General features: G+C 33.1%; 1 protein-coding gene and 1 pseudogene across 3 annotated transcripts; one reads left to right on the forward strand and one right to left on the reverse strand.

Annotated features, from left to right (window-relative positions):
• LOC113709840 (pentatricopeptide repeat-containing protein At4g21300-like) overlaps positions 1–22,854 on the reverse strand; it is a 58,565-nt pseudogene that overhangs the window by 14,551 nt on the left and 21,160 nt on the right.
• LOC113710465 (theobromine synthase 2) lies at positions 15,686–17,911 on the forward strand. Of its 3 annotated transcripts, none has more exons than XM_072065343.1 (4): positions 15,687–15,864; positions 15,954–16,370; positions 16,605–16,865; positions 17,350–17,911. In XM_072065343.1, exons 1-4 carry the CDS (start codon positions 15,742–15,744, stop codon positions 17,749–17,751), a joined length of 1,203 nt encoding a protein of 400 aa, XP_071921444.1. In that variant the 5' UTR covers positions 15,687–15,741; the 3' UTR covers positions 17,752–17,911. The 3 variants fall into 3 exon arrangements, with proteins under 3 accessions (XP_071921445.1, XP_071921444.1, NP_001413597.1); NM_001426668.1 differs by having other exon boundaries at positions 15,695–15,816; positions 17,350–17,828; XM_072065344.1 differs by lacking the exon at positions 16,605–16,865 and having other exon boundaries at positions 15,686–15,864.

A 22,854-nucleotide genomic window follows, 5' to 3' on the forward strand; every position in this document is an offset into this window, starting at 1 on the left:
TTAACTAAATGGTAATTTACTATGAGTAAAAGTAAAAGTAAGTGTAGGATAGATTAAAGGGTTAATTGGAGGATAGAAATGAGATAAAATAGAGTAAAAGTTCATAACATTTAAACTCTTATCTAACCCATCTACTAGTGGGTGGTTATTAGGGTTTAGCGCACTTATCAAAATAACAAAGAAAAAAAACATCATTCCTACCTTTCATTGTCTGCCTCCCCTTAGAGCAAGAGCCGTCAGAAAGTAGAGAAGGAGAAGATGACGTCGCTATCAATCAATTGGGCAACTAGGCACCTAAACCTGTAAGTCCCAAATTCACGTGAAAACTTCTCTTTTAAGTTCAATTAGTCGCATTAATTATTCTAAAGATTTTACGGCTATGTATTATGTTATATATATATATGCTTGTATGAGAGATTTAGGAGGATTCATATCTGGATTAGTAGGATTAGAGTATTAAATTTTAATTATGGGATGAATAGGGTTTACCCAAATATGTTGAAAAGTTATAAAAAAAGAAGGGGAGGGGGAGAGCCGCTACTATTGTATGCCATTGCTGAAAGCTTCAGCAACTCAAAAAAAAAAAAAGGAAAGTCGCGAGCCAAGTAGGTTTTGGCCAACTGAAAAAAAAAGAAGAAAGAGGCACTAGCACAAAATCATTAGATCAATTCACTTTTAGAACAAGTTTTAGTCATTTTTTAATAAATCATTAACTCAATCCATTCATTCATTTTTAGGACAATCTAATCAATTTTGAATAAATCTTCAATTTCATTTGACCAGTTTACCCATTTTTTAGGGTGATCCAGTCAATTTTGAACAAATCATCAATTTCATTTGATCAGTTTACCCATTTTTTAGGGTGATCCAGTCAATTTTGAATAAATCATCAATTTTATTTGACCAATTTATCCATTTTTAGGGTGATCTAGTCAATTTTGAATAAATCATCGATTTCATTTGACTAGTTTACCCATTTTTTAAGGTGATCCAATCAATTTTGAATAAATCATCAATTTCATTTGACCAGTTTACCCATTTTTAGGGTGATCCAGTGAATTTTGAATAAATCATCAATTTCATTTAATCCATTTGACCAGTTTACCCATTTTTAGGGCGATCCAGCAAAGTTCATCAATTTCATCCGATCTATTTGACCCGTTTATTCTCTTTTAGGGTTTCGATCTAAGGTTCACTAAATAAACTAGTCAAGGCATTGCAATCCTTTCAAGAGTAGGCTCTTTCACACATCACTTTAAGTATTAATCAAAGTAATCAATCCATTCGGACTTTGTTCTCATTTTGTTAGGACATATGTGTTTTCTCACTCCAATTGGTCAAATTCTTTCAAATTGGTTTTCACTTGAATATCAATAAGTTGATCGGATTCATCAGGTATTGTACGTGCCTACCCTAAAGGATTGCATTCTCATGTTAGGGCTACCCTTGGCACAAAAAGGGCTCCCCCAATAGAACGTGCATTCGAATTACTTTAATTTGTACTAACTCGTGTCTTTTTCTTTTTCTTTCTTTTGACAGCAGTTAATCAAGAAGGGAATCTAAATAGGGTTTTCCTAAATTTTCAGGTAATTGTAAACATAACTATAAGAAGAAACCCCATCGTCACACGATCTCGCAGTCGAGTTTTGAGAAACCGTGTAAACATGAGTGCACATCCGAAATCATCTGACCGGTCCACCACGACACCTCCAGCAGACACTGCAAATTTGGGAGTTCAACTGAGTGAGATGTTAAACAAATTCAATGAATTGAGCGTGGAAATGTCAACCCAAAGGCGCATGATTGACCAACTGGTTGCTAGCAGTGGCGATATCCAACATGATCCCATGCCTATTAGTCAACCTGAAATAGAACACCAACCATCTCCTTTATCTCATACCCAAGTTACCTTTGCACCATCCTTTGCAAATATACCCGAAAATACTTTCACCTACCCTGCTTCCAGTTTTCCATATAATTACCCTCATAACATCCAAGTCAACCTGGCCAGCATTCAAATGTTTCAGAATTACCCAAACTCTCAAATAGTTCATCACACCACCACTGAGCCATTCATGCTGGATGCTGCTATGCAAGGAAAGGTGAAAAAGGGTGAATCCTCCACCCCCAATAGACAAAAATCTGTTGAAAAGGTTAAATAAATTTGATGAATTCATAAGAAAAATTCAAGGATTGAGCAAGCCTGGAGTTTTGGATTATGATGAGTTGTGTCTTTTTCCGGACATGCAATTGCCTTTGGGTTTTAAAACATCCAAATTTAGTAAGTATGATGGAACTGGTAACCCCAAAACGCATCTAAGACTATTTGCAAATAAGTTGGAAAAGCCAGTATATGATGAAAATTTGCCAATACGTTTATTCCCGGAGACCTTGGAAGGCGATGTCCTGGATTGGTATTCCAATTTAAAGCCTGAAGAAATGAGAACATGGTTGGATTTGTCAACTGCTTTTGTGAGACAATACGAGTACAATTGTGAACTTGCTCCAACGAGAACCACGCTTAAATGCACTAAAAGGAAACCATCTGAGAATCACAAGACTTATGCGAAGCGATGGAGGAAATTGGCTATCAAGGTGGAACCTCCTATAACCGAGGATGAAATTGTTCAAACATTTATCAAAACTCATGACCTGTCCTCTTTTGAGGAAATTTTTGCATGACTAGATGCTTGTTTGCAGAAATTGTCAACAAATTGAACGAATATGATGAGTTTGTAAGAGCGGGAAAGATTGTTAATGTGTCAGCTCTGAAATCGCAATTAGAAGCCTTGCAAAATGCAAGAAGCAGTAGCAAGACGCCTCAGTTCAAAAAGAAAGATGGGGAAGCCGCATTAGTCTGGGACTAAGGCTTTTCTTCCCAACCTAGATTTCAGCAATACCCCACATATTCATCACCCTACCCATATTATCCAAACCCACGCCCTATTTACCATACTACTATCAATCACCCTCGACCTCGGCCAAATTATGCAAACCCATTTATACTACTCGTCCCAATACCCAATTTTCAAACTCGACCTCCTCTCCTTATAATCCAAGACCTGTTCAACCAAATAACCAAACTTATCCTCTAAACAGTGAAACTCGAAACCCAACCCCATATCGAACCTTCACCAACCTGGGCTGACCCATTGATCAATTAAACGAACAATTCAAAGCTGCCGGAAAAATTGATGTTATGCCTCCCAAGATCTATCCTAGGGGTGTTCCCCCTAATTATGACCCTCAAGCCGTCTGCACTTATCATTCTGGAGCTCTTGGGCATTCCGTCAATAATTGTTGGGTATTGAAACATAAAATTCAGGATATGATTGAAGCAGGAGATATAGTGCTAAGGAAAATGGGAGAATAAGGACCGAGCATAAGTACAAAACCCTGTCCCGAACATAAGGACATCTTTGAGGCATTTGTCCCCAATGAAGTAATTTGAAAATCCTGAACTAGTGAGATCCCTCCCTCTTGAAGGGCGTTTTTATAAATTTGAGGAATTGTCTTTGGTTAAAATCTATGAAAATCATTCATGTGTGTGTCTTTTGTTTAACTATATTTTTGTAAATAATTTTGAATCAAGTGATTTTTGAAGATACGTCTTGTTTAATAAGTAACATGCTATTAAGTTTGAACTTTATTTTGAAATTCAATAAACTGTATAGTTTTATATATACTGTGTTACTTACGCATTTTTTTCAGATGGCCAACAATAAAATCCTCTGACCCTTTGACTATCACTGTTCCGAAATTTGATGACAGCAATCTCGAATCTCACGAATGTAAATTTGGATTTCAAAATGAGAGGAATAGCGAAGAGACATTTGAAAATATTTCAAAGAGGCCCAAATGGTATAAAGAGAAACTCAAGCCGAATTGGGATCAAGATTAAAGAAATAAAAGTCAGTAGTCACTTGATAAGAAACAGCTAAATGCCATTTGTCATGATTAGTGTTAACAAAAGAGAATGGCCCGTGCTTAAAACAAGAAGATCAAACCGCAACTATCCGAAGAAGGAGACAAAGCATTGAAGTAGCTTTTGTCGGTGCAAGATGAGCCCAAAAGAAGAGTTTGCCCCAAATTGACAAGATTCTTTTATTGTCAAAAAGGTATTGCCTGGTGGAGCACTTGTTCTTGTAGAAATGGATGGACAAGATTTCCCTCAACCGATCAATTCGGATATGTGTGAAAAATATTTAATATGATAAACGAAAGTTTCCTTTCAGGGTTAATACGGAGAATGGAATGAAAGTCAGGTCTTTTTCCTTTCCAATCAAACCTTCTATCCCTAGTTATCCCTTTTGAACCTTCAGAATAAATTATTTTCATTTGGCAACCCCTAAGGATCGCAAACCCCACACTGGAGTAAGTTTGCGTTGAAAAGAGAGGAAAGAAAAGCCTTAAGAGGTGAAAAGTGATAGAGGAACAAAAGGAAATGAAAAAAAAAACCTCAGTTAAAAATAAACTGGCCCAAATTTTAAAAATTTCAAAAAATGAATGAAATGCTAGAAGGCCAAAAAAGGGGAAAAGGGAAAATAAAAAAAAAGAAGAAGAGAACCTCAATTGATAATAAACTGGTGCAAGTTTTGATAGGGTTGGGGCAACAATGCAATATCAGATCATTTAAACCACTTTTGAAATCCGCCTTCAAGTCTTAACTTTTCTAAGTATCCTACCAGACTCCATTACAAAAAATTGAAATTCCTGACTTCCGTTCTTTGAACTCACAGAGAAGATTATTAATTACTGATAGCTTTCGAACTCCTTTATTATTTAGACTACCACAAATGTAAAAGATTAAATGTGCACTACAAACATGAAATAAACATAATAACAATAACAATATAAAGCTTCTAGAGGTATGAAATTTCTAACTACTCTCGCTAATGAATTATCGGTTAAATGAATACTATAATCTTGGTTAGTTATGGCGTAATTTCTTAATGTATATGAAATCTACTTTCGTAGTAAATCAACTATACTTGTAATTAAACCATACCTGCTCTCGTGGTTATGAAATCAACTAAAGTACATTTTTTCTATGAAATTACATGAAATAAGTCACTAAAACCACATAGGTGCACCTTTATTCTCATGAGTATACTCGCTGGGTTTATCATTTTTTTGAACTAGTGTTAAATCCCAATTCTCATTGCAAACTTAACACCTTAAAATTATCACAATTAATGGTTGATTAATCATGATTAAAAAAGTAAAAGCGATAAATAACTTGTTTAAAATAATATCATCAAATACCTAAGTCAATATCACTAACAGGATATAACATGTTCATCCATAACTCTAGGTATAAACTTTAGAAACACATAATGAGTTTGTTTGGATAAGAGTTTATTTGGATGATTTATTTGAGATATTTACTGTAGCACTTTTTGTGATGTGATGTATGTGAGATAAAAAGGTGATTGGGAAGATAAAAAGGTGATTGGGATTTGTGAAAACAAATTTTGCAAACCAAATTTGGCTTGTCCAAACAAACTCATTGAAACTCAAATCCAAACTTGTATAATAACTAAACATGAAATCAAATATAAGAGAAAGTAGTAGAAGAGATATCACCCATGTCATATGAGATCAAATACAAGAAGGATAAGCTACACTAATTATACTATACTAATCTAATTAATGAACTAAAAAAATTCTACTGAAAACTACATTTTTGTGAAGTTTCTCTAGTCTTCTTAAAGTTCTGAAAATGTTCCCCAAAGGCCTCTATTTATAAAGGATTAAAGCTCCAAGTAATCAAGTTAAGGTTGGTGCTAGTTGGCTCTTGAAATCATCAAAAGATTGCTTCTTGATGTCTCCATACTTATTAGCACTATCCAGCAGAAATTCTTGCAAAAAAAGTAGTAAAAAATCTTGTGTGAATAAAGCACAAGTTGTAGAGCAAGTTTCAGCTGCAAATGAAGAATATGCGACCTCGAAAATGCAACCTAAGGTTGCGTATTGTATCCACATTTTGCTCTTTTGCAGGTTTTATCATTTCTGGTCAAGTCTTCTCTTTGCTTTGTTTTTAGTCCAACTTCAACTGACATTTTCTTAATGATGAAGGCTGAACTAGCTCTTATACAAAGCATGAAGTTGTAGTCCTTTGCATTAACTTTCCAATTCCTTAAGAATCATCCAATTTGGAGCTCTGTGGACTGAGAAATGACCAAAATATCCTTGACTGGTCAGAACTCTATTTTAGCTTTTGACAATGAAAATGCACTTCTGTATTTCGATATTTTGACAAGGAAAACAACTAAACTGAACTTTGAGGTCTTCACAACAAATGTCTTAACTTCAAAATGGTTTGAGAATCACCTCAATCCAATGCTTGTATCTCAAGATATAGTCAAAATACCACAAAGTGTCAAAGTTAGAAAACTCCCTTCCTTTTATTCTTGATTGCATTTTCTCTTTTGAACATTTGGCACTTCATATCTTCTTTAAATCACTTCAAATCATCAACAATCATTCAAATATCTTTTCAAGTCACTTCAATTGATGATTGAATCATTGAACCTAGAAAAATATGAAGTTTTTACCATTAAAATTCATAGAAATGTAATTTTTGATACTTAAACCACAAAATGTATATTTTCACTAGAAACTTAGTCAATTAGTTATAAAACTAATTAAAACACACCAAAACTAGTTAATAAAATACACTTAAAACACTCAAAATACACACTTATCAAACTCCCCCATACTTGAACCATTACTTGTTCTCAAGCAATTAAGAATTACTAACCACAATCATCCAAAACTTTGGAATTAAACATATGTACACAGTTCAACTTCATTTCCTCAAAACAAGGTAAATAACCATAATGCAATCATTCAATCAAGTTCAAGTACTCATAATATCAAGTAAAGGAGAGCTAATTATGCCATAATTGTAACTAATTCAAGTCAATTTCTTATCCTTTTCCAATTTCACAAGCGAGTCATATGGTGAATAAAAATGCTTTCTAAACCCATGATCATCACCTTTTTCAGATGCAAAAAAGGATTTATTCATATAATATATCTAATATTATTCAAGTTGTGAAAGTATCTTTTGTCACAAAAATCGACATTTTTAGATGAAAATCGCCAGTTACTCAACACTTCATATCCTCAAGTTGCCTTGCATACTCTTAATTCTAGTTCCCTTTTACGCGAAAATCAATATTTGTATATAAACACTCCCGATTACTAAGTACAAGAACCATTAAAGTAGAACAACTTTTATTCTCCTTTTATTCTTTTTTTTTCCTTTTTTCTCTCTTTTTTTTCTTCAAAAGCAAAAATAATAACATTCTCTCAAAAGAATAATCATGAGAAGAATATTATACTTATTGACCATATTTTCACTTAACTATGTAAAATTAAGTAAAGAGAAGAAATTTCATCAAATTTGTAAAATTTAGGCATAATTTTCTCCATTTTTCAAGATACTTTCCTATAAATGCGCAAATTATAATCACATAATAGTCATTTTCAAGTTAAATGAGAAAAGAAGTTGTCAAGTTACATATATTTATCTTAAAAGTAGAAGGAATTTGAATTACTAAAGGTATGAAACTTGTTGCCCTTGGATAAAATTGAAAAATTTTGAAATCTTTTGGGACAATTTTACAATTTTAGACAAGATTTTGAAAAAATTTTGTGAGAGTCTCATCTTATAAATGGACTAAACTCCCTGCCAACAAACCCAATTTTGAAAAATTTTTAAACCCGATAACATTTTCAAGCACAAGTCCAATATTTGCAACTAACAAATCAATCACATACGATGCATATAATCTCAATTCCCTCCCCCCCAACACTTAACATATACATTGTTTTCAATGTGTAAGAAGGGAAATAAAAAAAAAGGAATACTCCCTTATTGATATAATTGAAGCGTCATGAAGTGTCACAAACCATTGTCCGTTTATTTCCAAAACTTTATTAGTTCCATTGGATAACCATTAGTAATTAAACCTAAGAATTGAAAAATGAGAAACAAAAGTGATAACAAACGTATTAATAAACACAAAATGGCGATCCGTAACTTCTACGCCTTTGTCGTGGTGATGTGCCCATATAAAATATATAAGAAACTACTCAAGGTACAATGAAACATTTCACTTCACTTCACACATTTTTTACTCCTAAAATTCTACAAATTGCTAAATTCTTCACATATTCAAAATTTTTCATCCAATGATGTTTTATATGAAAATTAAGCAATAAATTTCCATTTAAATGTATCATTTTCCTTTAACTAGATAAACTAGCCACTCTCTAAAGTTTACAAATTCAAATTTGCTAAAATGTCACCATGTAATGAATGTAGACATGTAAGCATCATGAATAAGTCACATTTTAGCAATTTGAACTATCCAATTATGCTTAACAATATTCTAAGACCAATTATTACATTGATCATAAAATAGGAATATACATGAATTGAAACATTGCATAGATCATCACATTCCCACATTTGATCATCTAAATATGCTTAAAGATGTTACATAAGCATAATGGAACTTATATACACCAACAAATAACATCACAAATTCGCCATTCAAAGTGTTTCAATAAACTCAAAAGATATGCAAATGGTGAATTTTAAAATACCAAATTAAGTTCAAGAAATTTATCTCAAATTGGTAGAGTGATGTTTGGTGATACAAATGATACAAAAAGTCCTATGAAAATCACTCCAATTGACCTTCAATTGATGGAATTAGAAATTATGAACCCTAACCTTCAACCAAATTTTGAGATCTTTTTCCTGAATTCTAATTAGTTAAAAAGGATCTATGAAGGTCAAATAATATTTTGTTGATGATTTCTTACAAGGAAATTGAGTAAAAGAGGAAAATGGTGAATTGTGTGTTAGTATGTGTGAGAAAATGTGAGGAGGAGAAGAAGAAAAGAAGAATAAGGCAGCCTGCATTTTTGTTTCTTAAAAGAACTTAAAAAATGCGAGTAGAAAATGCGAGCTTGAGCTTGTGTTTTCAGGCTCGCGTTTTCTATCTTACATTTGAAAACGTGACCTTAGGTCATGTTTTCTGTACTCGTGTATTCTGTTGAAAAATTGTAGAATAGAGTAGGCGACCTCAAGAAAACGTGACCTAAGGTCGCGTTTTCCATGATGCTGCGTTTTTTTCTGCAATTTTTCTACAGAAGATTCAATTTTTTAAAATTACACATGGTACCCCTATTGCTTAAAATGCACACTAGATCATTCTTTCGATAAAATAATCAACGCACGCTATGTAAAATGATCAAAATATGTATTTTACCTCTCTTTAACGAATCAAAAACATTAAATACTCAAATCGAGGGGTGGAGTTTTTCAATCAAATTTCGCCTTTTTCATCTCATTTGATCACTTTTACTTCTATTTCCCAAACCTACAAAAGAAAAACAATACATTAAATGCATAATTTAAACATAAAATCACACTGAATTAACATAAGTCATCAAAATATTGGGTTACCTCTCAACTAGCGCTTTTGTTTATAGTCTTTGGCTCGACTATATAATTTCATTTTTCGAGATTTTGTCAATGAATAATTCATCATTAGAAGACATGGTGGATCAATAAATGGTGGCTTGATATCAAAATCCACATGTTCTAATAGTATGAGAGGTGGAAGAGGCTTACATATCTCAAGCGATGGATAAATAATACCTTGAATGTGCGTCACTTGAGTGCTCACCAAAGGAACATCTGCTTGCCTTTCTTGGGTGACGATATATTTAGAACCTATGTTTTCAACACATTCCTCAAGAGAGATGAAAAATGAGTCATTGATGCTCATCTCTTGAGCTTTAAAGTTAGTTCCAAGGATATGATTTTGTGAAATGGACAATTTCTCATTGAAACGTATATTAAATGCATCATTTCCATCAAAATGCAATCCATTTCGACATACAACATTTCCATCATTCATGTTAGGGTCATCTTGCACATGATTAGAAAAAATAACTTCACACAAAACGTGTAATTGATCTTGTAATCTACCAAAATGAGAAGTTAATTCATCAAATCTTTGGTCAACCCTATCAAAACGATCTGAGGTTGCATTAGCTAGCTTTTCTATGGCTAATTCCCAAAATAGTTTAGATTCATATTGGACACGCTCGGGTGGGTAATCATGATAACATTGAGAATCACTATAAATACATTGATTATCCCAATCATAAGTATAAGAATTCCCCCAGTTATGACCATATTGATCAAAATAAGGATTGTAATACCCAAATTCATCATAATAATCCACATTGTGTGCTTGCCTACATGTATGAGTAGCATGATAATCTCCACACAAGTTACAAATCACATGATAAGAATTAAAAGTATTAACATTCCTCTTTTGCTCAAGCATGTTTGTAATGGTGTCCAATTGAACTTTTAATATTATAATATCAAGTTTAGCCTTTAAACTCTTTAAACCATTTTTGAATGATATACCTTCGGTAACATCTTGGTTACCTCTATTCAAGGTGCTTTGTACTTGATAATAATCCATTGCCGATCTTTCACTTCTCAAGCATTGTCTCCTCATGTTTTCTACTCTCCTTAAAACCCTAAACATACTTTCAAAGTAATTCAAAAACAAGTTTAGTCAAGAAGAATAGATGACTCGACACATACAAAAACATGACACTAAACATAAAATAAAAGATACAACAAGACACTAAACATAACAAAAGGACAATAAACACAATAAAAACAAGAAAACCAAGAAAAAATGTCTAAATTAATAAAGTTATTCTTAGCGCCAATATTGAGCAAAATCTTCCCCGGCAACGGCATTAAAAATTTGACGGGCACGGGATATGTATATAACAATTAGGTCATCCATAGTCAAGTTTCATATTTATAAAATTCAAAATACCCCATATGCCATTTTTCACAAGTATACTATGTGTGATTGAGCATAGAGTATTAAGGGTCAAACCTACAGAGAAAATTGTCAATTACCGATAGCTTTCAAACTCCTTTATTATTTAGATTACCACAAATTGCAAAAGATTAAAGCTACACTACAAACATGAAGTAAACGTAATAAAAATAAAAATATAAAACTTCTAGAGGTATGAAATTCCTAACTACTCTCGCTAATGAAATTATCGATTAAGTGAATGTTATTATCTTGGCTAGTTATGGCATAATTTCTTAATGTATATGAAATCTACTCTCGTAATGAATCAACTATACTTGTAATTAAACCATACCTACTCTCATGGTTATGAAATTAATTACAAACTTATTTCTTCTATGAAATTACATGAAACAAGTCAGTAAATCCACATAAGTGTACCTCTACTCTTGTGAGTGTATTCCCTAAGTTTATCACTTCGTTGAACTATTGTTAATCCCAATTCTCATTGCAAATTTAACACGTTAATATTATCATAATTAATGGTTGGTTAATCATGATTAGAAAAGTAAAACTAATAAATAATTTGCTCAAAATAATATCATCAAATAACCAAGTAAATATCACTAATAAGATATAGCAAGTTCATCCATAACTCTAGGTATAAACTTTAAAAATACATATTTAAACACAAATCCAAACTTGTATAATAACTAAATATGAAATCAAATACAAGAGAAAAAATAGTATAAGAGATATCACCCTTGTCACATGAGATCAAACTCTTCATTTTGCTCCTTAATCTTCATCCAAGTTTAGTTACAAATACAAGAAGGATAAGTTACACTAACTATACTATACTAATCTAATTAATGAACTAAAGAAATTCTAGTGAAGATTACATTTTTGTGGAGTTTCTCTAGCCTTTCTAAAGTTGGGAAAATGTTTCCCAAAGGCCTCTATTTATAGAGGATTAAAACTCCAAGTAATCATGTTAAGGTTGGTGCTAGTTGGCTTTTGGAATCATCAAAAGGTTGTTTCTTGATGTCTCCATACTTGTTAGCTCATACCTAGTCGAAATTCTTGCTGAAAAAGTAGTCAAAAAGCTTGTGTGAACAAAGCAAAAGTTGCAGAGCAAACTGCAGCCACAAATGAAGATTACGCGACCTCGAAAACATGACCTAAGGTCGCATATTATACCCACGTTTTTCTCTTTTTGAAGTTTGCTCATTTCTGGTCAAGTCTTCTCTTTGCTCTGTTTTTGGTCCAACGTCAACTGGTATTTTCTTGATGATGGAGGATGAACTAACTCTTGTAAAAAGCATGAAAGTTGTAGCCCATTTTCAATGCTTCAAGAATCATCTAATTTGGAGATCTGTGGACCAAGAAATAACCAAAATATTCTCGACTAGTCAGAACTCTGTTTTAGTTTTTGACAATAAAAATGCACTTCTGTATTTCGACAAAGAAAACGACTAAACTAGATTTCAAGTCTTCATATCAAATAGGGATAATTTCAGATACCTCCCCTGAGGTTTCTGACAGTTTCACTCCCCTCCCCTGTGGTTTCAGAAATACCACAAACCTCCCTTGTCAGATTGTGAGGTTCCATTTCTTACATCATTGGTGCCACAAAGACTTAAATACCCTCACAAGTTTGCTAATATTTCGTGATTATCTGGAAAAATTTAGTTAAGTTAGTTATAAACACAATTAATGTAATTAACGAAAAATTAGAGTCCTAACAACCAATATAGAAAAGGGCCTTCGTAAATTTGTTTAAATATGAATGCAATTTTCAAATACGTTATTTTAATTTTCGTAAGTTTGTTTAAATATGAAAAATTGATTAAATAGTTCATTAAATACAAAACCTGCCAATTTCTCATAAAGAGCTGGTATGTTATGGGCAATTTCTTTTTTTTTTTTTTAACTTTCACATATTTAATTTATGTTAAATACAAAACATATTAGTTTTCCTTTGGGCACTATTTAACCAATTTTTCCCATAAAGAGCTGGTATGTTTCCCATAAAGAGTTGGTACAAAACATACTATAAAACCTGCCAGTTTCCTATAAAGAGCTGGTATGTTATGAGCAATTTCTTTTTTTATTTTTAACTTTCACATATTTAATTTATGTTAAATACAAAGCATAATAGTTTTCCTTTGAGCGCTATTTAACCAATTTTTCCCATAGAGAACTAGCATGTCTCCCATAAAGAGCTGATACAAAACATACTACAAAACCTGTCAATTTCTCATAAAAAGTTGGTATATTATGCGCTATTTAACCAATTTTTCATATTTAAATAAATTTATGAAAATTAAAATAATGTATTTGAAAGTTGCGTTTTTATTTGGAAGAATGCATTCCTTGGATGTATTTTTCACCCTGTGGAAAGAGATTCAAAAATCATCACCCTTTGAGAAGTTAGTTTAAAAACTCCTTCGTTTTGGGAATTTACTCCTTGTTAATGCAGCCACTATATTTATTTTTTGGTATTAATTTTTTTTATGGTTTATGATTTTCTTATGTTTTATCAAAAAGTTAATAACTATTGTAGTTACAATTATGGAGATGTTAATTTGTCGTATGTGTAATTCTTTTGTTTTAGAAGAATTGTTATATCAGGGGTAAATTTGAAATTTAATTACATTTAATTCCGAAACACTCATCAAACCAAGTATCAGGAATTGGAATGATGCTAATTCCAATATGTGAACCAAGTTAGATATTGGAATGAAAAGTTTAATTCCAAAACCGGAGTCTATGATTCCATTTCCATTTCCGATTTCAATCTGTAAAACAAGCAGTCCCTTACTCTTATAAATAGCCTTCTGAATTGGGCGTTGCATATGGACATTAGAACTGACTGCCAGAAAGAGCCGTTGCCTTCCATTTTGTTCACTATTGACGTTCAAACCTTAATGAATGCATTGGTCTCACTTACACCCCCTCAAGTTTTATTCTTCTTAAATTCCTTGTTTTTTCTTCACATGAGATTAGCTCATTAATGCAAGATAATGAGGGCGTTTGTGGCATACACTTGTTTCTCTCTCTAGCTACTGATTTTTTATTGTTTGTATTTTTAAATTGGGTCTATTTTGACATTGCCTATTTAGTTTTAGGGGAGGTTTGTGGTATTTCTGAAACCACAGGGGAGGGGAGTGAAACTGTCAGAAACCTAAGGGGAGGTATATGAAATTATCCCTATCAAATATGCAGCTATCTCTTAGTGTTAAAATGGTTTAAGAATCACCTCAATTCAATGCTTGTAACTCAAGATATAGCTGAAAGACCACAAGGTATCAAAGTTGGAAAACTCCCTTTCTTTTATTCTTGATTGAATTTCCTCTTTTGAACATTTGATAGTTCATGTTTTCTTTAAATCATTTCAAATCATCCAAATATCTTCTCAAGTCACTCCAATTGATGATTGAATAATTGAACCTACAAAAATATGAAATTTTCACTATTAAAATCTATAGAAATGCAATTTTTGATACTTAAACCACAAAATGTATATTTTCACTAGAAACTTAGTTAATTAGCTATAAAATTAATTAAAATACACCAAAACTAATTAATAAAACACATTTAAAACACTCAAAACATACACTTATCAATATACTACAGTAGACTCCCTTCCCAAATGCGGCCACGTGGCTCAATATGAGAGTAGAAGTCTTGACTTTTTCTATATAAGATAGGGTTAAATACAAAAAACCCTCACAAACTATATACCCAGTTGCAGTTTACCCCCTAAACTATAATAATAGGCAATTTGTCCCCTTGAATGATATGTTTGGACAACATTACCCCTACTGTCTTAAATCCTTTCTTTTCTTTTCTCTATTAGCTTTTTTCATTTTTTCCTTTTATTTTCTCCTTCTCTCGTGGAACTAGCCAACGTCTTTCTCCGATGTGAAAAGACTTACATAAAAAATTTTAATATTTTTAAACTATTTTTTAATTTGTTTATTTGTTAAATTTATTCTTAATAATTTGACATAAACTCTTTGTTATTACAAAATATATGTAGCTTATATTGTAAAGTGTATTAATCTAGTAATTCAACAATTTAAGTACCCATGAACTAATTAAGAGTTCACAGTTACTCAACTACTTATAATAAAAGTAACATATTATATGTCACATAAAAAAGAAAAGTTAGCAATTGTTATTTGTAGTGAAATAAAAAATAAGAATAAACAACAATAGTAGTTCATTTTTTTTGTTATTGATACTACTAATAATTGATTAATCAATTTCTCTATTTTGTTATTATATATTTGAAAAGTTCAATTTCTTAAATGACATTGACTCCAACATTTGGAAAAAAAATCTTGTATTCCATAGATTTTTTTTTATAAAATATTGACATACGAAATTAAGAAATAAACAAATTTTGACTAATCTAGTCTACTTATTTAAACAATGTTTAAAGAAAAAAAAGGAAGAATTTAAAAAGAAAATGATAGGGAAAAAAGAAAAATAACAATGCTTAAAATAAAAGGGGTAGATTTGTCCAAACATATCATTCAAGGGGACAAAATGTTTATTATTATAGTTTAGGGGGTAAACTGCAATTGGGTATATAGTTTGTGGGGTTTTTTGCATTTAACCCTATAAGATAAGATATTTTATCCCCAAATCTCAACTTCTGATTTTATCATTCGTGTCTGGTTCCCATTGGCTGTGCGCTTTCTTTCTGACCAATTGACAGACTTTTCTACGCACGTAGGTAGCTGGTTCGCATACGCATCTATGAAATTTTCGCTATTTAAGCCCGACATTTTGCACAATTAATCATTAACAGACACCTTCTTTAGCAGTCGCAATTCGATTGTCCTGCATATGAATGGAGCTCCAAGCAGTCCTGCATATGAATGGAGGTGAAGGCGATACAAGCTACGCCAAGAATTCATCCTACAATGTCTGTCTGTCTCTCTATCTCTCTTTAACACACACACACAGAGTAGTGGTAAATCATGCTATGATACGTCGATCTCTAACTTAGTATGTCTTTTTTCCCCCCTTCACATTTGTATTTTGGACTGGTATGTGTAACAGCTGGCTCTTGCCAAGGTGAAACCTGTCCTTGAACAATGCATACGAGAATTGTTGCGGGCCAACTTGCCCAACATCAACAACTGCATTAAAGTTGCGGATTTGGGATGCGCTTCTGGACCAAACACACTTTTAACAGTTCGGGACATTGTGCAAAGTATTGACAAAGTTGGCCAGGAAGAGAAGAATGAATTAGAACGTCCCACCATTCAGATTTTTCTGAATGATCTTTTCCAAAATGATTTCAATTCGGTTTTCAAGTTGCTGCCAAGCTTCTACCGCAAACTTGAGAAAGAAAATGGACGCAAAATAGGATCGTGCCTAATAAGCGCAATGCCTGGCTCTTTCTACGGCAGACTCTTCCCCGAGGAGTCCATGCATTTTATACACTCTTGTTACAGTTTTCATTGGTTATCTCAGGTCTTTGAGTTAATCCCCTTTATCTTTTTACTTTTTCTTGTAGCAAAAATAGTTCATGATTTTCATTCAACACATTAGTAACTATGCATGGAAATTTCTTTAATAATTCTAAAGATATCCACAGGAAGAAACTAATAACATATTTTATTTAAGTCGTGGCTCATGATTTATATTCCCACATGCAACACTAACAAAATGATCCAACTATATAAGTTACCAGTTCTAGACGTGCAGGTTCCCAGCGGTTTGGTGATTGAATTGGGGATTAGTGCAAACAAAGGGAGTATTTACTCTTCCAAAGCAAGTCGTCCGCCCGTCCAAAAGGCATATTTGGATCAATTTACGAAAGATTTTACCACATTTCTAAGGATTCATTCGAAAGAGTTGTTTTCACGTGGCCGAATGCTCCTTACTTGCATTTGTAAAGTAGATGAATACGACGAACCGAATCCCCTAGACTTACTTGACATGGCAATAAACGACTTGATTGTTGAGGTTATCATTTCTCTGTCTCTTTGATGATCAGATGTTCATTGCTTGTTATCTGAAATAAACTAGATAGCTAGCTAGCTTATTCAAGGTTCCTACCTTAGCTGCAAAATGGATGCAATTTTATTCTTTATAACCTTGATAGAATAAACTTTGTGTAGACCAAGTTTACCGTAAATCAGATGGTAGTAGCCTTTAATTAGAAGTTAGGTCACACAACTCCAATACAGTTAAGATAATTCTTTCAAGTTAGAAATATAGGGGGATTTAATTTGTCGGCTATCTTTTTCCCCCCTTTTTGGTTAAAAAGGTATTGGAAAAAATCATAATATGAACTAAAAGCACAAGTAATAATAATATATTCATTTTGAAATTAAGGAAAAAAACTGTACCTTTTTTTTCCTAGAGTTGATGTTTTAGCAAATTGGCTAATTTCCAAGTCTCGCGCTTCAAATAATTTGAATTGAATTGATGATTGGCATATCTGCAGGGACATCTGGAGGAAGAAAAATTGGCTAGTTTCAATCTTCCATTCTTTACACCTTCAGCAGAAGAAGTAAAGTGCATAGTTGAGGAGGAAGGTTCTTTTGAAATTTTATACCTGGAGACTTTTAAGGCCCATTATGATGCTGGCTTCTCTATTGATGATGATTACCCAGTAAGATCCCATTTCCAAGTATACGGCGATGAACATATTAAAGCAGAGTATGTGGCATCATTAATTAGATCAGTTTACGAACCCATCCTCGCAAGTCATTTTGGAGAAGCTATTATGCCTGACTTATTCCACAGGCTTGCGAAGCATGCAGCAAAGGTTCTCCACTTGGGCAAAGGCTGCTATAATAATCTTATCATTTCTCTCGCCAAAAAGCCAGAGAAGTCAGACATGTAAAAGTTTGTTTTTAGTTGGTTTTTGTGTGGGGGAAAGGATTTAGTTGAAACTTAATTGACAACTAGTTGAAATGTCAAAAAAAAAAAAAAAAATATTATTCAATCAACTCAATGACTAGAGTTGTTTATGTTATAATAAAATATTTAATTAACTGTTTTAATTTATCAAATATAAGTATTGGGCATTAGATAATAAATAAATTTTTAACAGAACTTCTATTGTGATTTTAAAATGTATTATATTTTTTCATCCACGGACAACCGCTTTCTCAGTGGTGTCCGGATATCCTTCTTTGTGAGTCCCACAGAGCACAGTTGGCCTCCATGCATTGCTTCTGCCTGCTATGGGCAGAAAAGTGAACTTTCTACCGTAGTCGTAACCATCCCCGTATCTCTACTTCTGATTTTATCATTCGTGAATAACTTTCATAAAGTGGCCACTTTGTCTTCAAATACATTAGGCTTTTCCTTAGTAAATGCCATACTCAATTGTCATTTATTCATTCGCTAAGTGTCACTTTATCTTTTTGAAGGAAGTGCCACTTTATCTTGAAAGACATTCAAACTTTTGTTAGTATCTCGCAAGCTCAATTCTCAGTTATTCCATCTCTAAGTTCCAACATATGAAAAAGAAGCAGAACACAATAAATGAATGACTTGTGAATATTTTCATGGTTCAGATTTTAAAAAAGCATACCAATACATTATTATTATTCTCCAAAAAGACAAATAGAGAAAAAAAAAAAAGTAAAAACAATGAGATAATTCTCATAGAAAAATTCTCACCACAGAAAATGCAAGTGGTATGGGAAAGTCACAATCATAAATAATGGTAAGAGCCAGACTGCAGACAGAAGCTACATGAGCAGGTGACGCCCTGTGGACGATGCTAAGCTGGGGCCTAGTTTGGTCGGGGACAGACATAATGGGTGCTCCAACTTTTGACGCAACTGATGCCAGCCAACAAGCAAAACAAGCATGTGAATCACAACCGCCCATCCTTAAATCCACTGTGTATTACTTTTTGCGATAATGGAACGTGGTTCAGTTTAGGGTTTGTGGCACCTTATTTTTGAAAATAAAAGAAAAAATAGTATTAAAAAAAATAAGTTTTTGATTTTAAAAAATAAATAAAAAAAGGCTTAAAATGGAACTTAAAATATGCGACGGTTTAAGTCCAAAATAATAGTTTAAAAAAGTTTTTTAGAAAACAGTAGAGTCATCACTTGGTATTGAGTTTATGTGTATCAATTCACCAAAAATATATTTTAAATAAAAACAAATAAAACCCTTTTATATGACTTCAAATCTTTGAAAATAAGATAAAAGAATTCGAGAGTCATGTTTGAAAAAAAGGAAAAACAAAGATTTGATCTAAGACACCCTTTCAACCTAACCAAGGGTAATTGCGGGATTTAGTCAAAAATTTTCCTAATCTAATGTATAAAACTTATCACATTTTGGATGCTTCTATATGGATACAAATTTAGATCTAAAGGATATTGGGAGGGTCAAAATGTCTCTTCAAAATTTAATTGGTACTAATCACATTAATTGTGATGTCTAGAAATGATTATTTGAAGAGATCATGAAAAGTTCAAAAGGTGAGACTCAAAAAGGAAATTATAATATAGATAAATGTGCATGACCTAGAAAAGGGAAATGCAATATAACGGGTATGGGAGACTAAAATTCGTGACTCAATTTTTCTTCTTATAGAGGAGTAATGGCGTGCTAAGGTTAAAAAGCCATATTCGCCCATTTCTCATATTCGAAGGGTGACTCTCTTAATCTTGTCAACCAAATGGACTAGTCTACTTCTTATTCCCTAGAATGAAATGTAATTCTAAATGATATAGTCCAAATATATAGAGGGTAGGAGAATGATAGTAGGGGAAATATCATGCAATTGAAAATAACCTAAAAATAGGAAAAAATACATGAGATGCAATAAATATCACACAAGGTATGAATTTAGCGTGAAAATGATTTAAAGGGTCTAGCATTAAACTAATCCATTTCTACAAGTTCTCACTAGCATTGGACTAGTGAAAAATCGGGAAAAAATGCCAGAACTAATATTGGACTAGTGCGGCGACGTCATGCATTTATTATAAATAAATAAAACACATAAAACATAATCAAAACACAAAAAACATATAAAACATGTAGAGCACGTAGGCATAATATCTAGATACAAAATCCTAGAAAAAACGAATAAAATACATTAGGGCACAAGCATGCAAGCAAATAAAAACTAACTATTATATTGGGGACTCTAACACCCTTGACCAATATTGTCCCACAGTTAGCCACTCAAAAGGTGGGATTTTGTTCTTGAAAGTGGGGTTATAGGCCACAACAAATGAAAAATCTAAACCCGCAGGTCAAGAAACCCAACACCCCTCCAAAAGGCCTCGGTCAGGTGGGTGGGCACGTACAACAGGTTATAAAGTAGCCAAGACTCTCCTCCCTAACCGATGTGGGATCGTTACAATCCACCCCCCTTAGGAGATCCAACACCAGGGTCAGGAGTCGGTTCTGATACCAATTCTAACACCCCTGATCAATATTGTCCCACAGTTAGCCGTCCAGAAGGTCGTGGTTTTGTTCCTGGAGGTGGGGCTATAGTTCACAACAAGTGAAGAGCCCAAACCCGCAGGTCAAGAAACCCAGCACCCCTCCAAAAGGTCTCGGTCAGGTGGGGGGACACCCACAACAGGTTATAAAACAGCCAAGACTCTCCTCCCTAATCGATGTGGGATCGTTACAAGTGTGAGAACCCGAAAATTATTTTAAATTTTCTCCTATTTTTGAAAAATTAATTTATATTTCCTTTTAGTTTACTTTACTTGTTTATTTGTTAGCCTTAATTTGATGGTGATTTTAAAGGTTAACTCAAGATTTTTCTCTTTTCCCTTTTATAATTTTGATGCATGTTAAGTTTCGTAAAGTATTATGGTAGTTTGACCGACTAGTGAGATGTGTGCGTTATATTTGGTGGATGAGAACAAGTGTGGTATTAGAGGGAGTATGTGATTAGAAGTGTTAAGAGTGTATTAGAGAAACTCTAGATATTTTGGAAACTAGATATAAATCAAGAAAGACAAAGAGATAGGAAGGAAACCAGAAGCCGCCACTTGTCAACCATCAAGCCAATTTTTGACCAAAACTTTCCTTTAGTCTTTATTTTGCAATTTCACAACACAAGCCTTTCATTTTCTCTTATTAAGGCCGAAATTGAGAGAGAGAGAAAAGAGAAAAACTTCCAAATTTTCTTCTTGATTTCCTTGCTTGATTTGTGAAGAATCCAAAGACCAACCTTAATCCACTCCGATAAACCTTGAGTTAAGTTTGGAGGTGAGCCTTTGGTGGAGTTATTTGAGGAAGAAACTCTTGAGTTGCTTGTCACCTTGGGGTTTTGAGGTAAAATTCCTAGATAACATCTCTTTTTACTTGTTTCTTGAGATTTATGCAAGATATGTTATGATTGAAGTTAAAGGAAGCATGTTTATGGTTTTTACCAGTTTTATTGTTCAATGTTTAACTTTGAGATGAATTTCCTGCTTTGATAAGAGATACTCTAGCTTTGATATGAAATTTTAAGTTTTGATATGTGAATTTTAGTCTTGGTGTGCAATTTTCAGCTTTAAGAGGCAAAATTTCCAGCCTTGATTTAGTTATTTGAAACTTTGTATATATGTGGAGTTGTGATGGATTTCTTGTCAAGAACATATGTTATAAGTCTCATGACATCTTGTCCTGATTACTTTTAGGATTTAACGGTGGGAACATTTAACTTTGGTCTACTTTAAAAGATGAGTGTTCCTTGCATGTGTATGCTTTAAATGACTATGTGAAATGTTGTGAGTGTTGCTGGAATATTAAATGCTTTTCAATGATTGCTAAGTGGATTTTCGATGGGCGAGTGTGTACTTTAACGCACTCGACCCAAGAAAAAGTGAATTTTCAATGATTGAATGCTACTTGTACATGAATGTAAGCCTTTTGGCTGAACTGGGCCCTTGCCCTTCGTTGCCAGTCGACTCGAGTCAGAAGCGGACTCCGTCGGGCTGCTGCTGACCCTGGGACAATGTTTGGTATACTCGAATATTACCACGAAATCTAGTGGAGAATTGGCCAGTGAATTCAATGCAATGATATCAATGAACGAATGACAAGAACACTGAAGGAGTTTTCACTTACAAATGTTTTCTAATGTCGGAAGGATAAGGAAAATGGTTAGCGAATGAATGAATGAATGACTTGAATGAATTGCTCCAAATAAGCACGTATCCTTCCAATGATTGAATGTTTATTTCTTGAATGACTGGATATTACTGTGCAAAGTATGCAAATTGTTAAATGTAATGTTTCCATGGTTTCCCTACCTGATTGTTTGTTTAGGAACCTCATTGGATTTTTAGCTCAATCCTTTAGTTTTGTTTTCCTTACAGGGGTGGAGGTTGGAGCAAGTAGCCGCGAACTAGTGTATATAATCTCTCGTACTTGTACTTTTGTAGATGGGATGTATTTGAAATCTTTAGAAATGTAATCCTATGTTTTACTCTTGGATTGTAAATTAAGTTTGAATTGTTGGCTGGAAATGAAACTTTTATGTTAATTTTGAGACTTGAACAGCTATTTCAAGAACGTTAGTGAGTGAGTCCTGGCGAGAGTTGGGCAGGCGGTCCGCCAAACCCTTAGATATGCCCTAGGAGAAGGTGGAGTTATCACAAGGACCCTAACTACAATGTAGAAGGGAAATTTTGAAAATAATAAACCTATCTACATTTATCTAACTAATTACAATTTTGGTGAAAATAAAATCTATCTAACTAATTACATGGCCTAACTGAATACATTTTTTGGACACCTATCTATTACAATTTGGCTTTAAATGCCTTCCAAATAATAATCAAAATTTAAATAAATAAAATAAATGAAAGCTAAAAATGAATAAGATAAAAGAAAAGAAAAGACATTTAAAACATGCAATCACACATATAAAAAATACATAGGAGCACATAAAAGAACTTAAAATAATAATAAAAAGTACCTCCCTTAAAGTAATGGTAAAATGAGGTAGAATTTACCTTATTTA

The sequence above is a fragment of the Coffea arabica genome, chromosome 9e, assembly GCF_036785885.1.
Source record: "Coffea arabica cultivar ET-39 chromosome 9e, Coffea Arabica ET-39 HiFi, whole genome shotgun sequence".
NCBI classification, from domain to species: domain Eukaryota; kingdom Viridiplantae; phylum Streptophyta; class Magnoliopsida; order Gentianales; family Rubiaceae; genus Coffea; species Coffea arabica.

Bases quoted from the DNA above. Each gene is read 5' to 3' on its own strand.
- LOC113710465 (XM_072065343.1), top strand. From the start codon at position 15,742: ATGGAGCTCCAAGCAGTCCTGCATATGAATGGAGGTGAAGGCGATACA. The intron at 15,865-15,953 runs GTAAATCATGCT...TATGTGTAACAG, and splicing joins CACACACACACAGAGTAGTG to CTGGCTCTTGCCAAGGTGAA. The intron at 16,371-16,604 runs GTCTTTGAGTTA...CTAGACGTGCAG, and splicing joins GTTTTCATTGGTTATCTCAG to GTTCCCAGCGGTTTGGTGAT.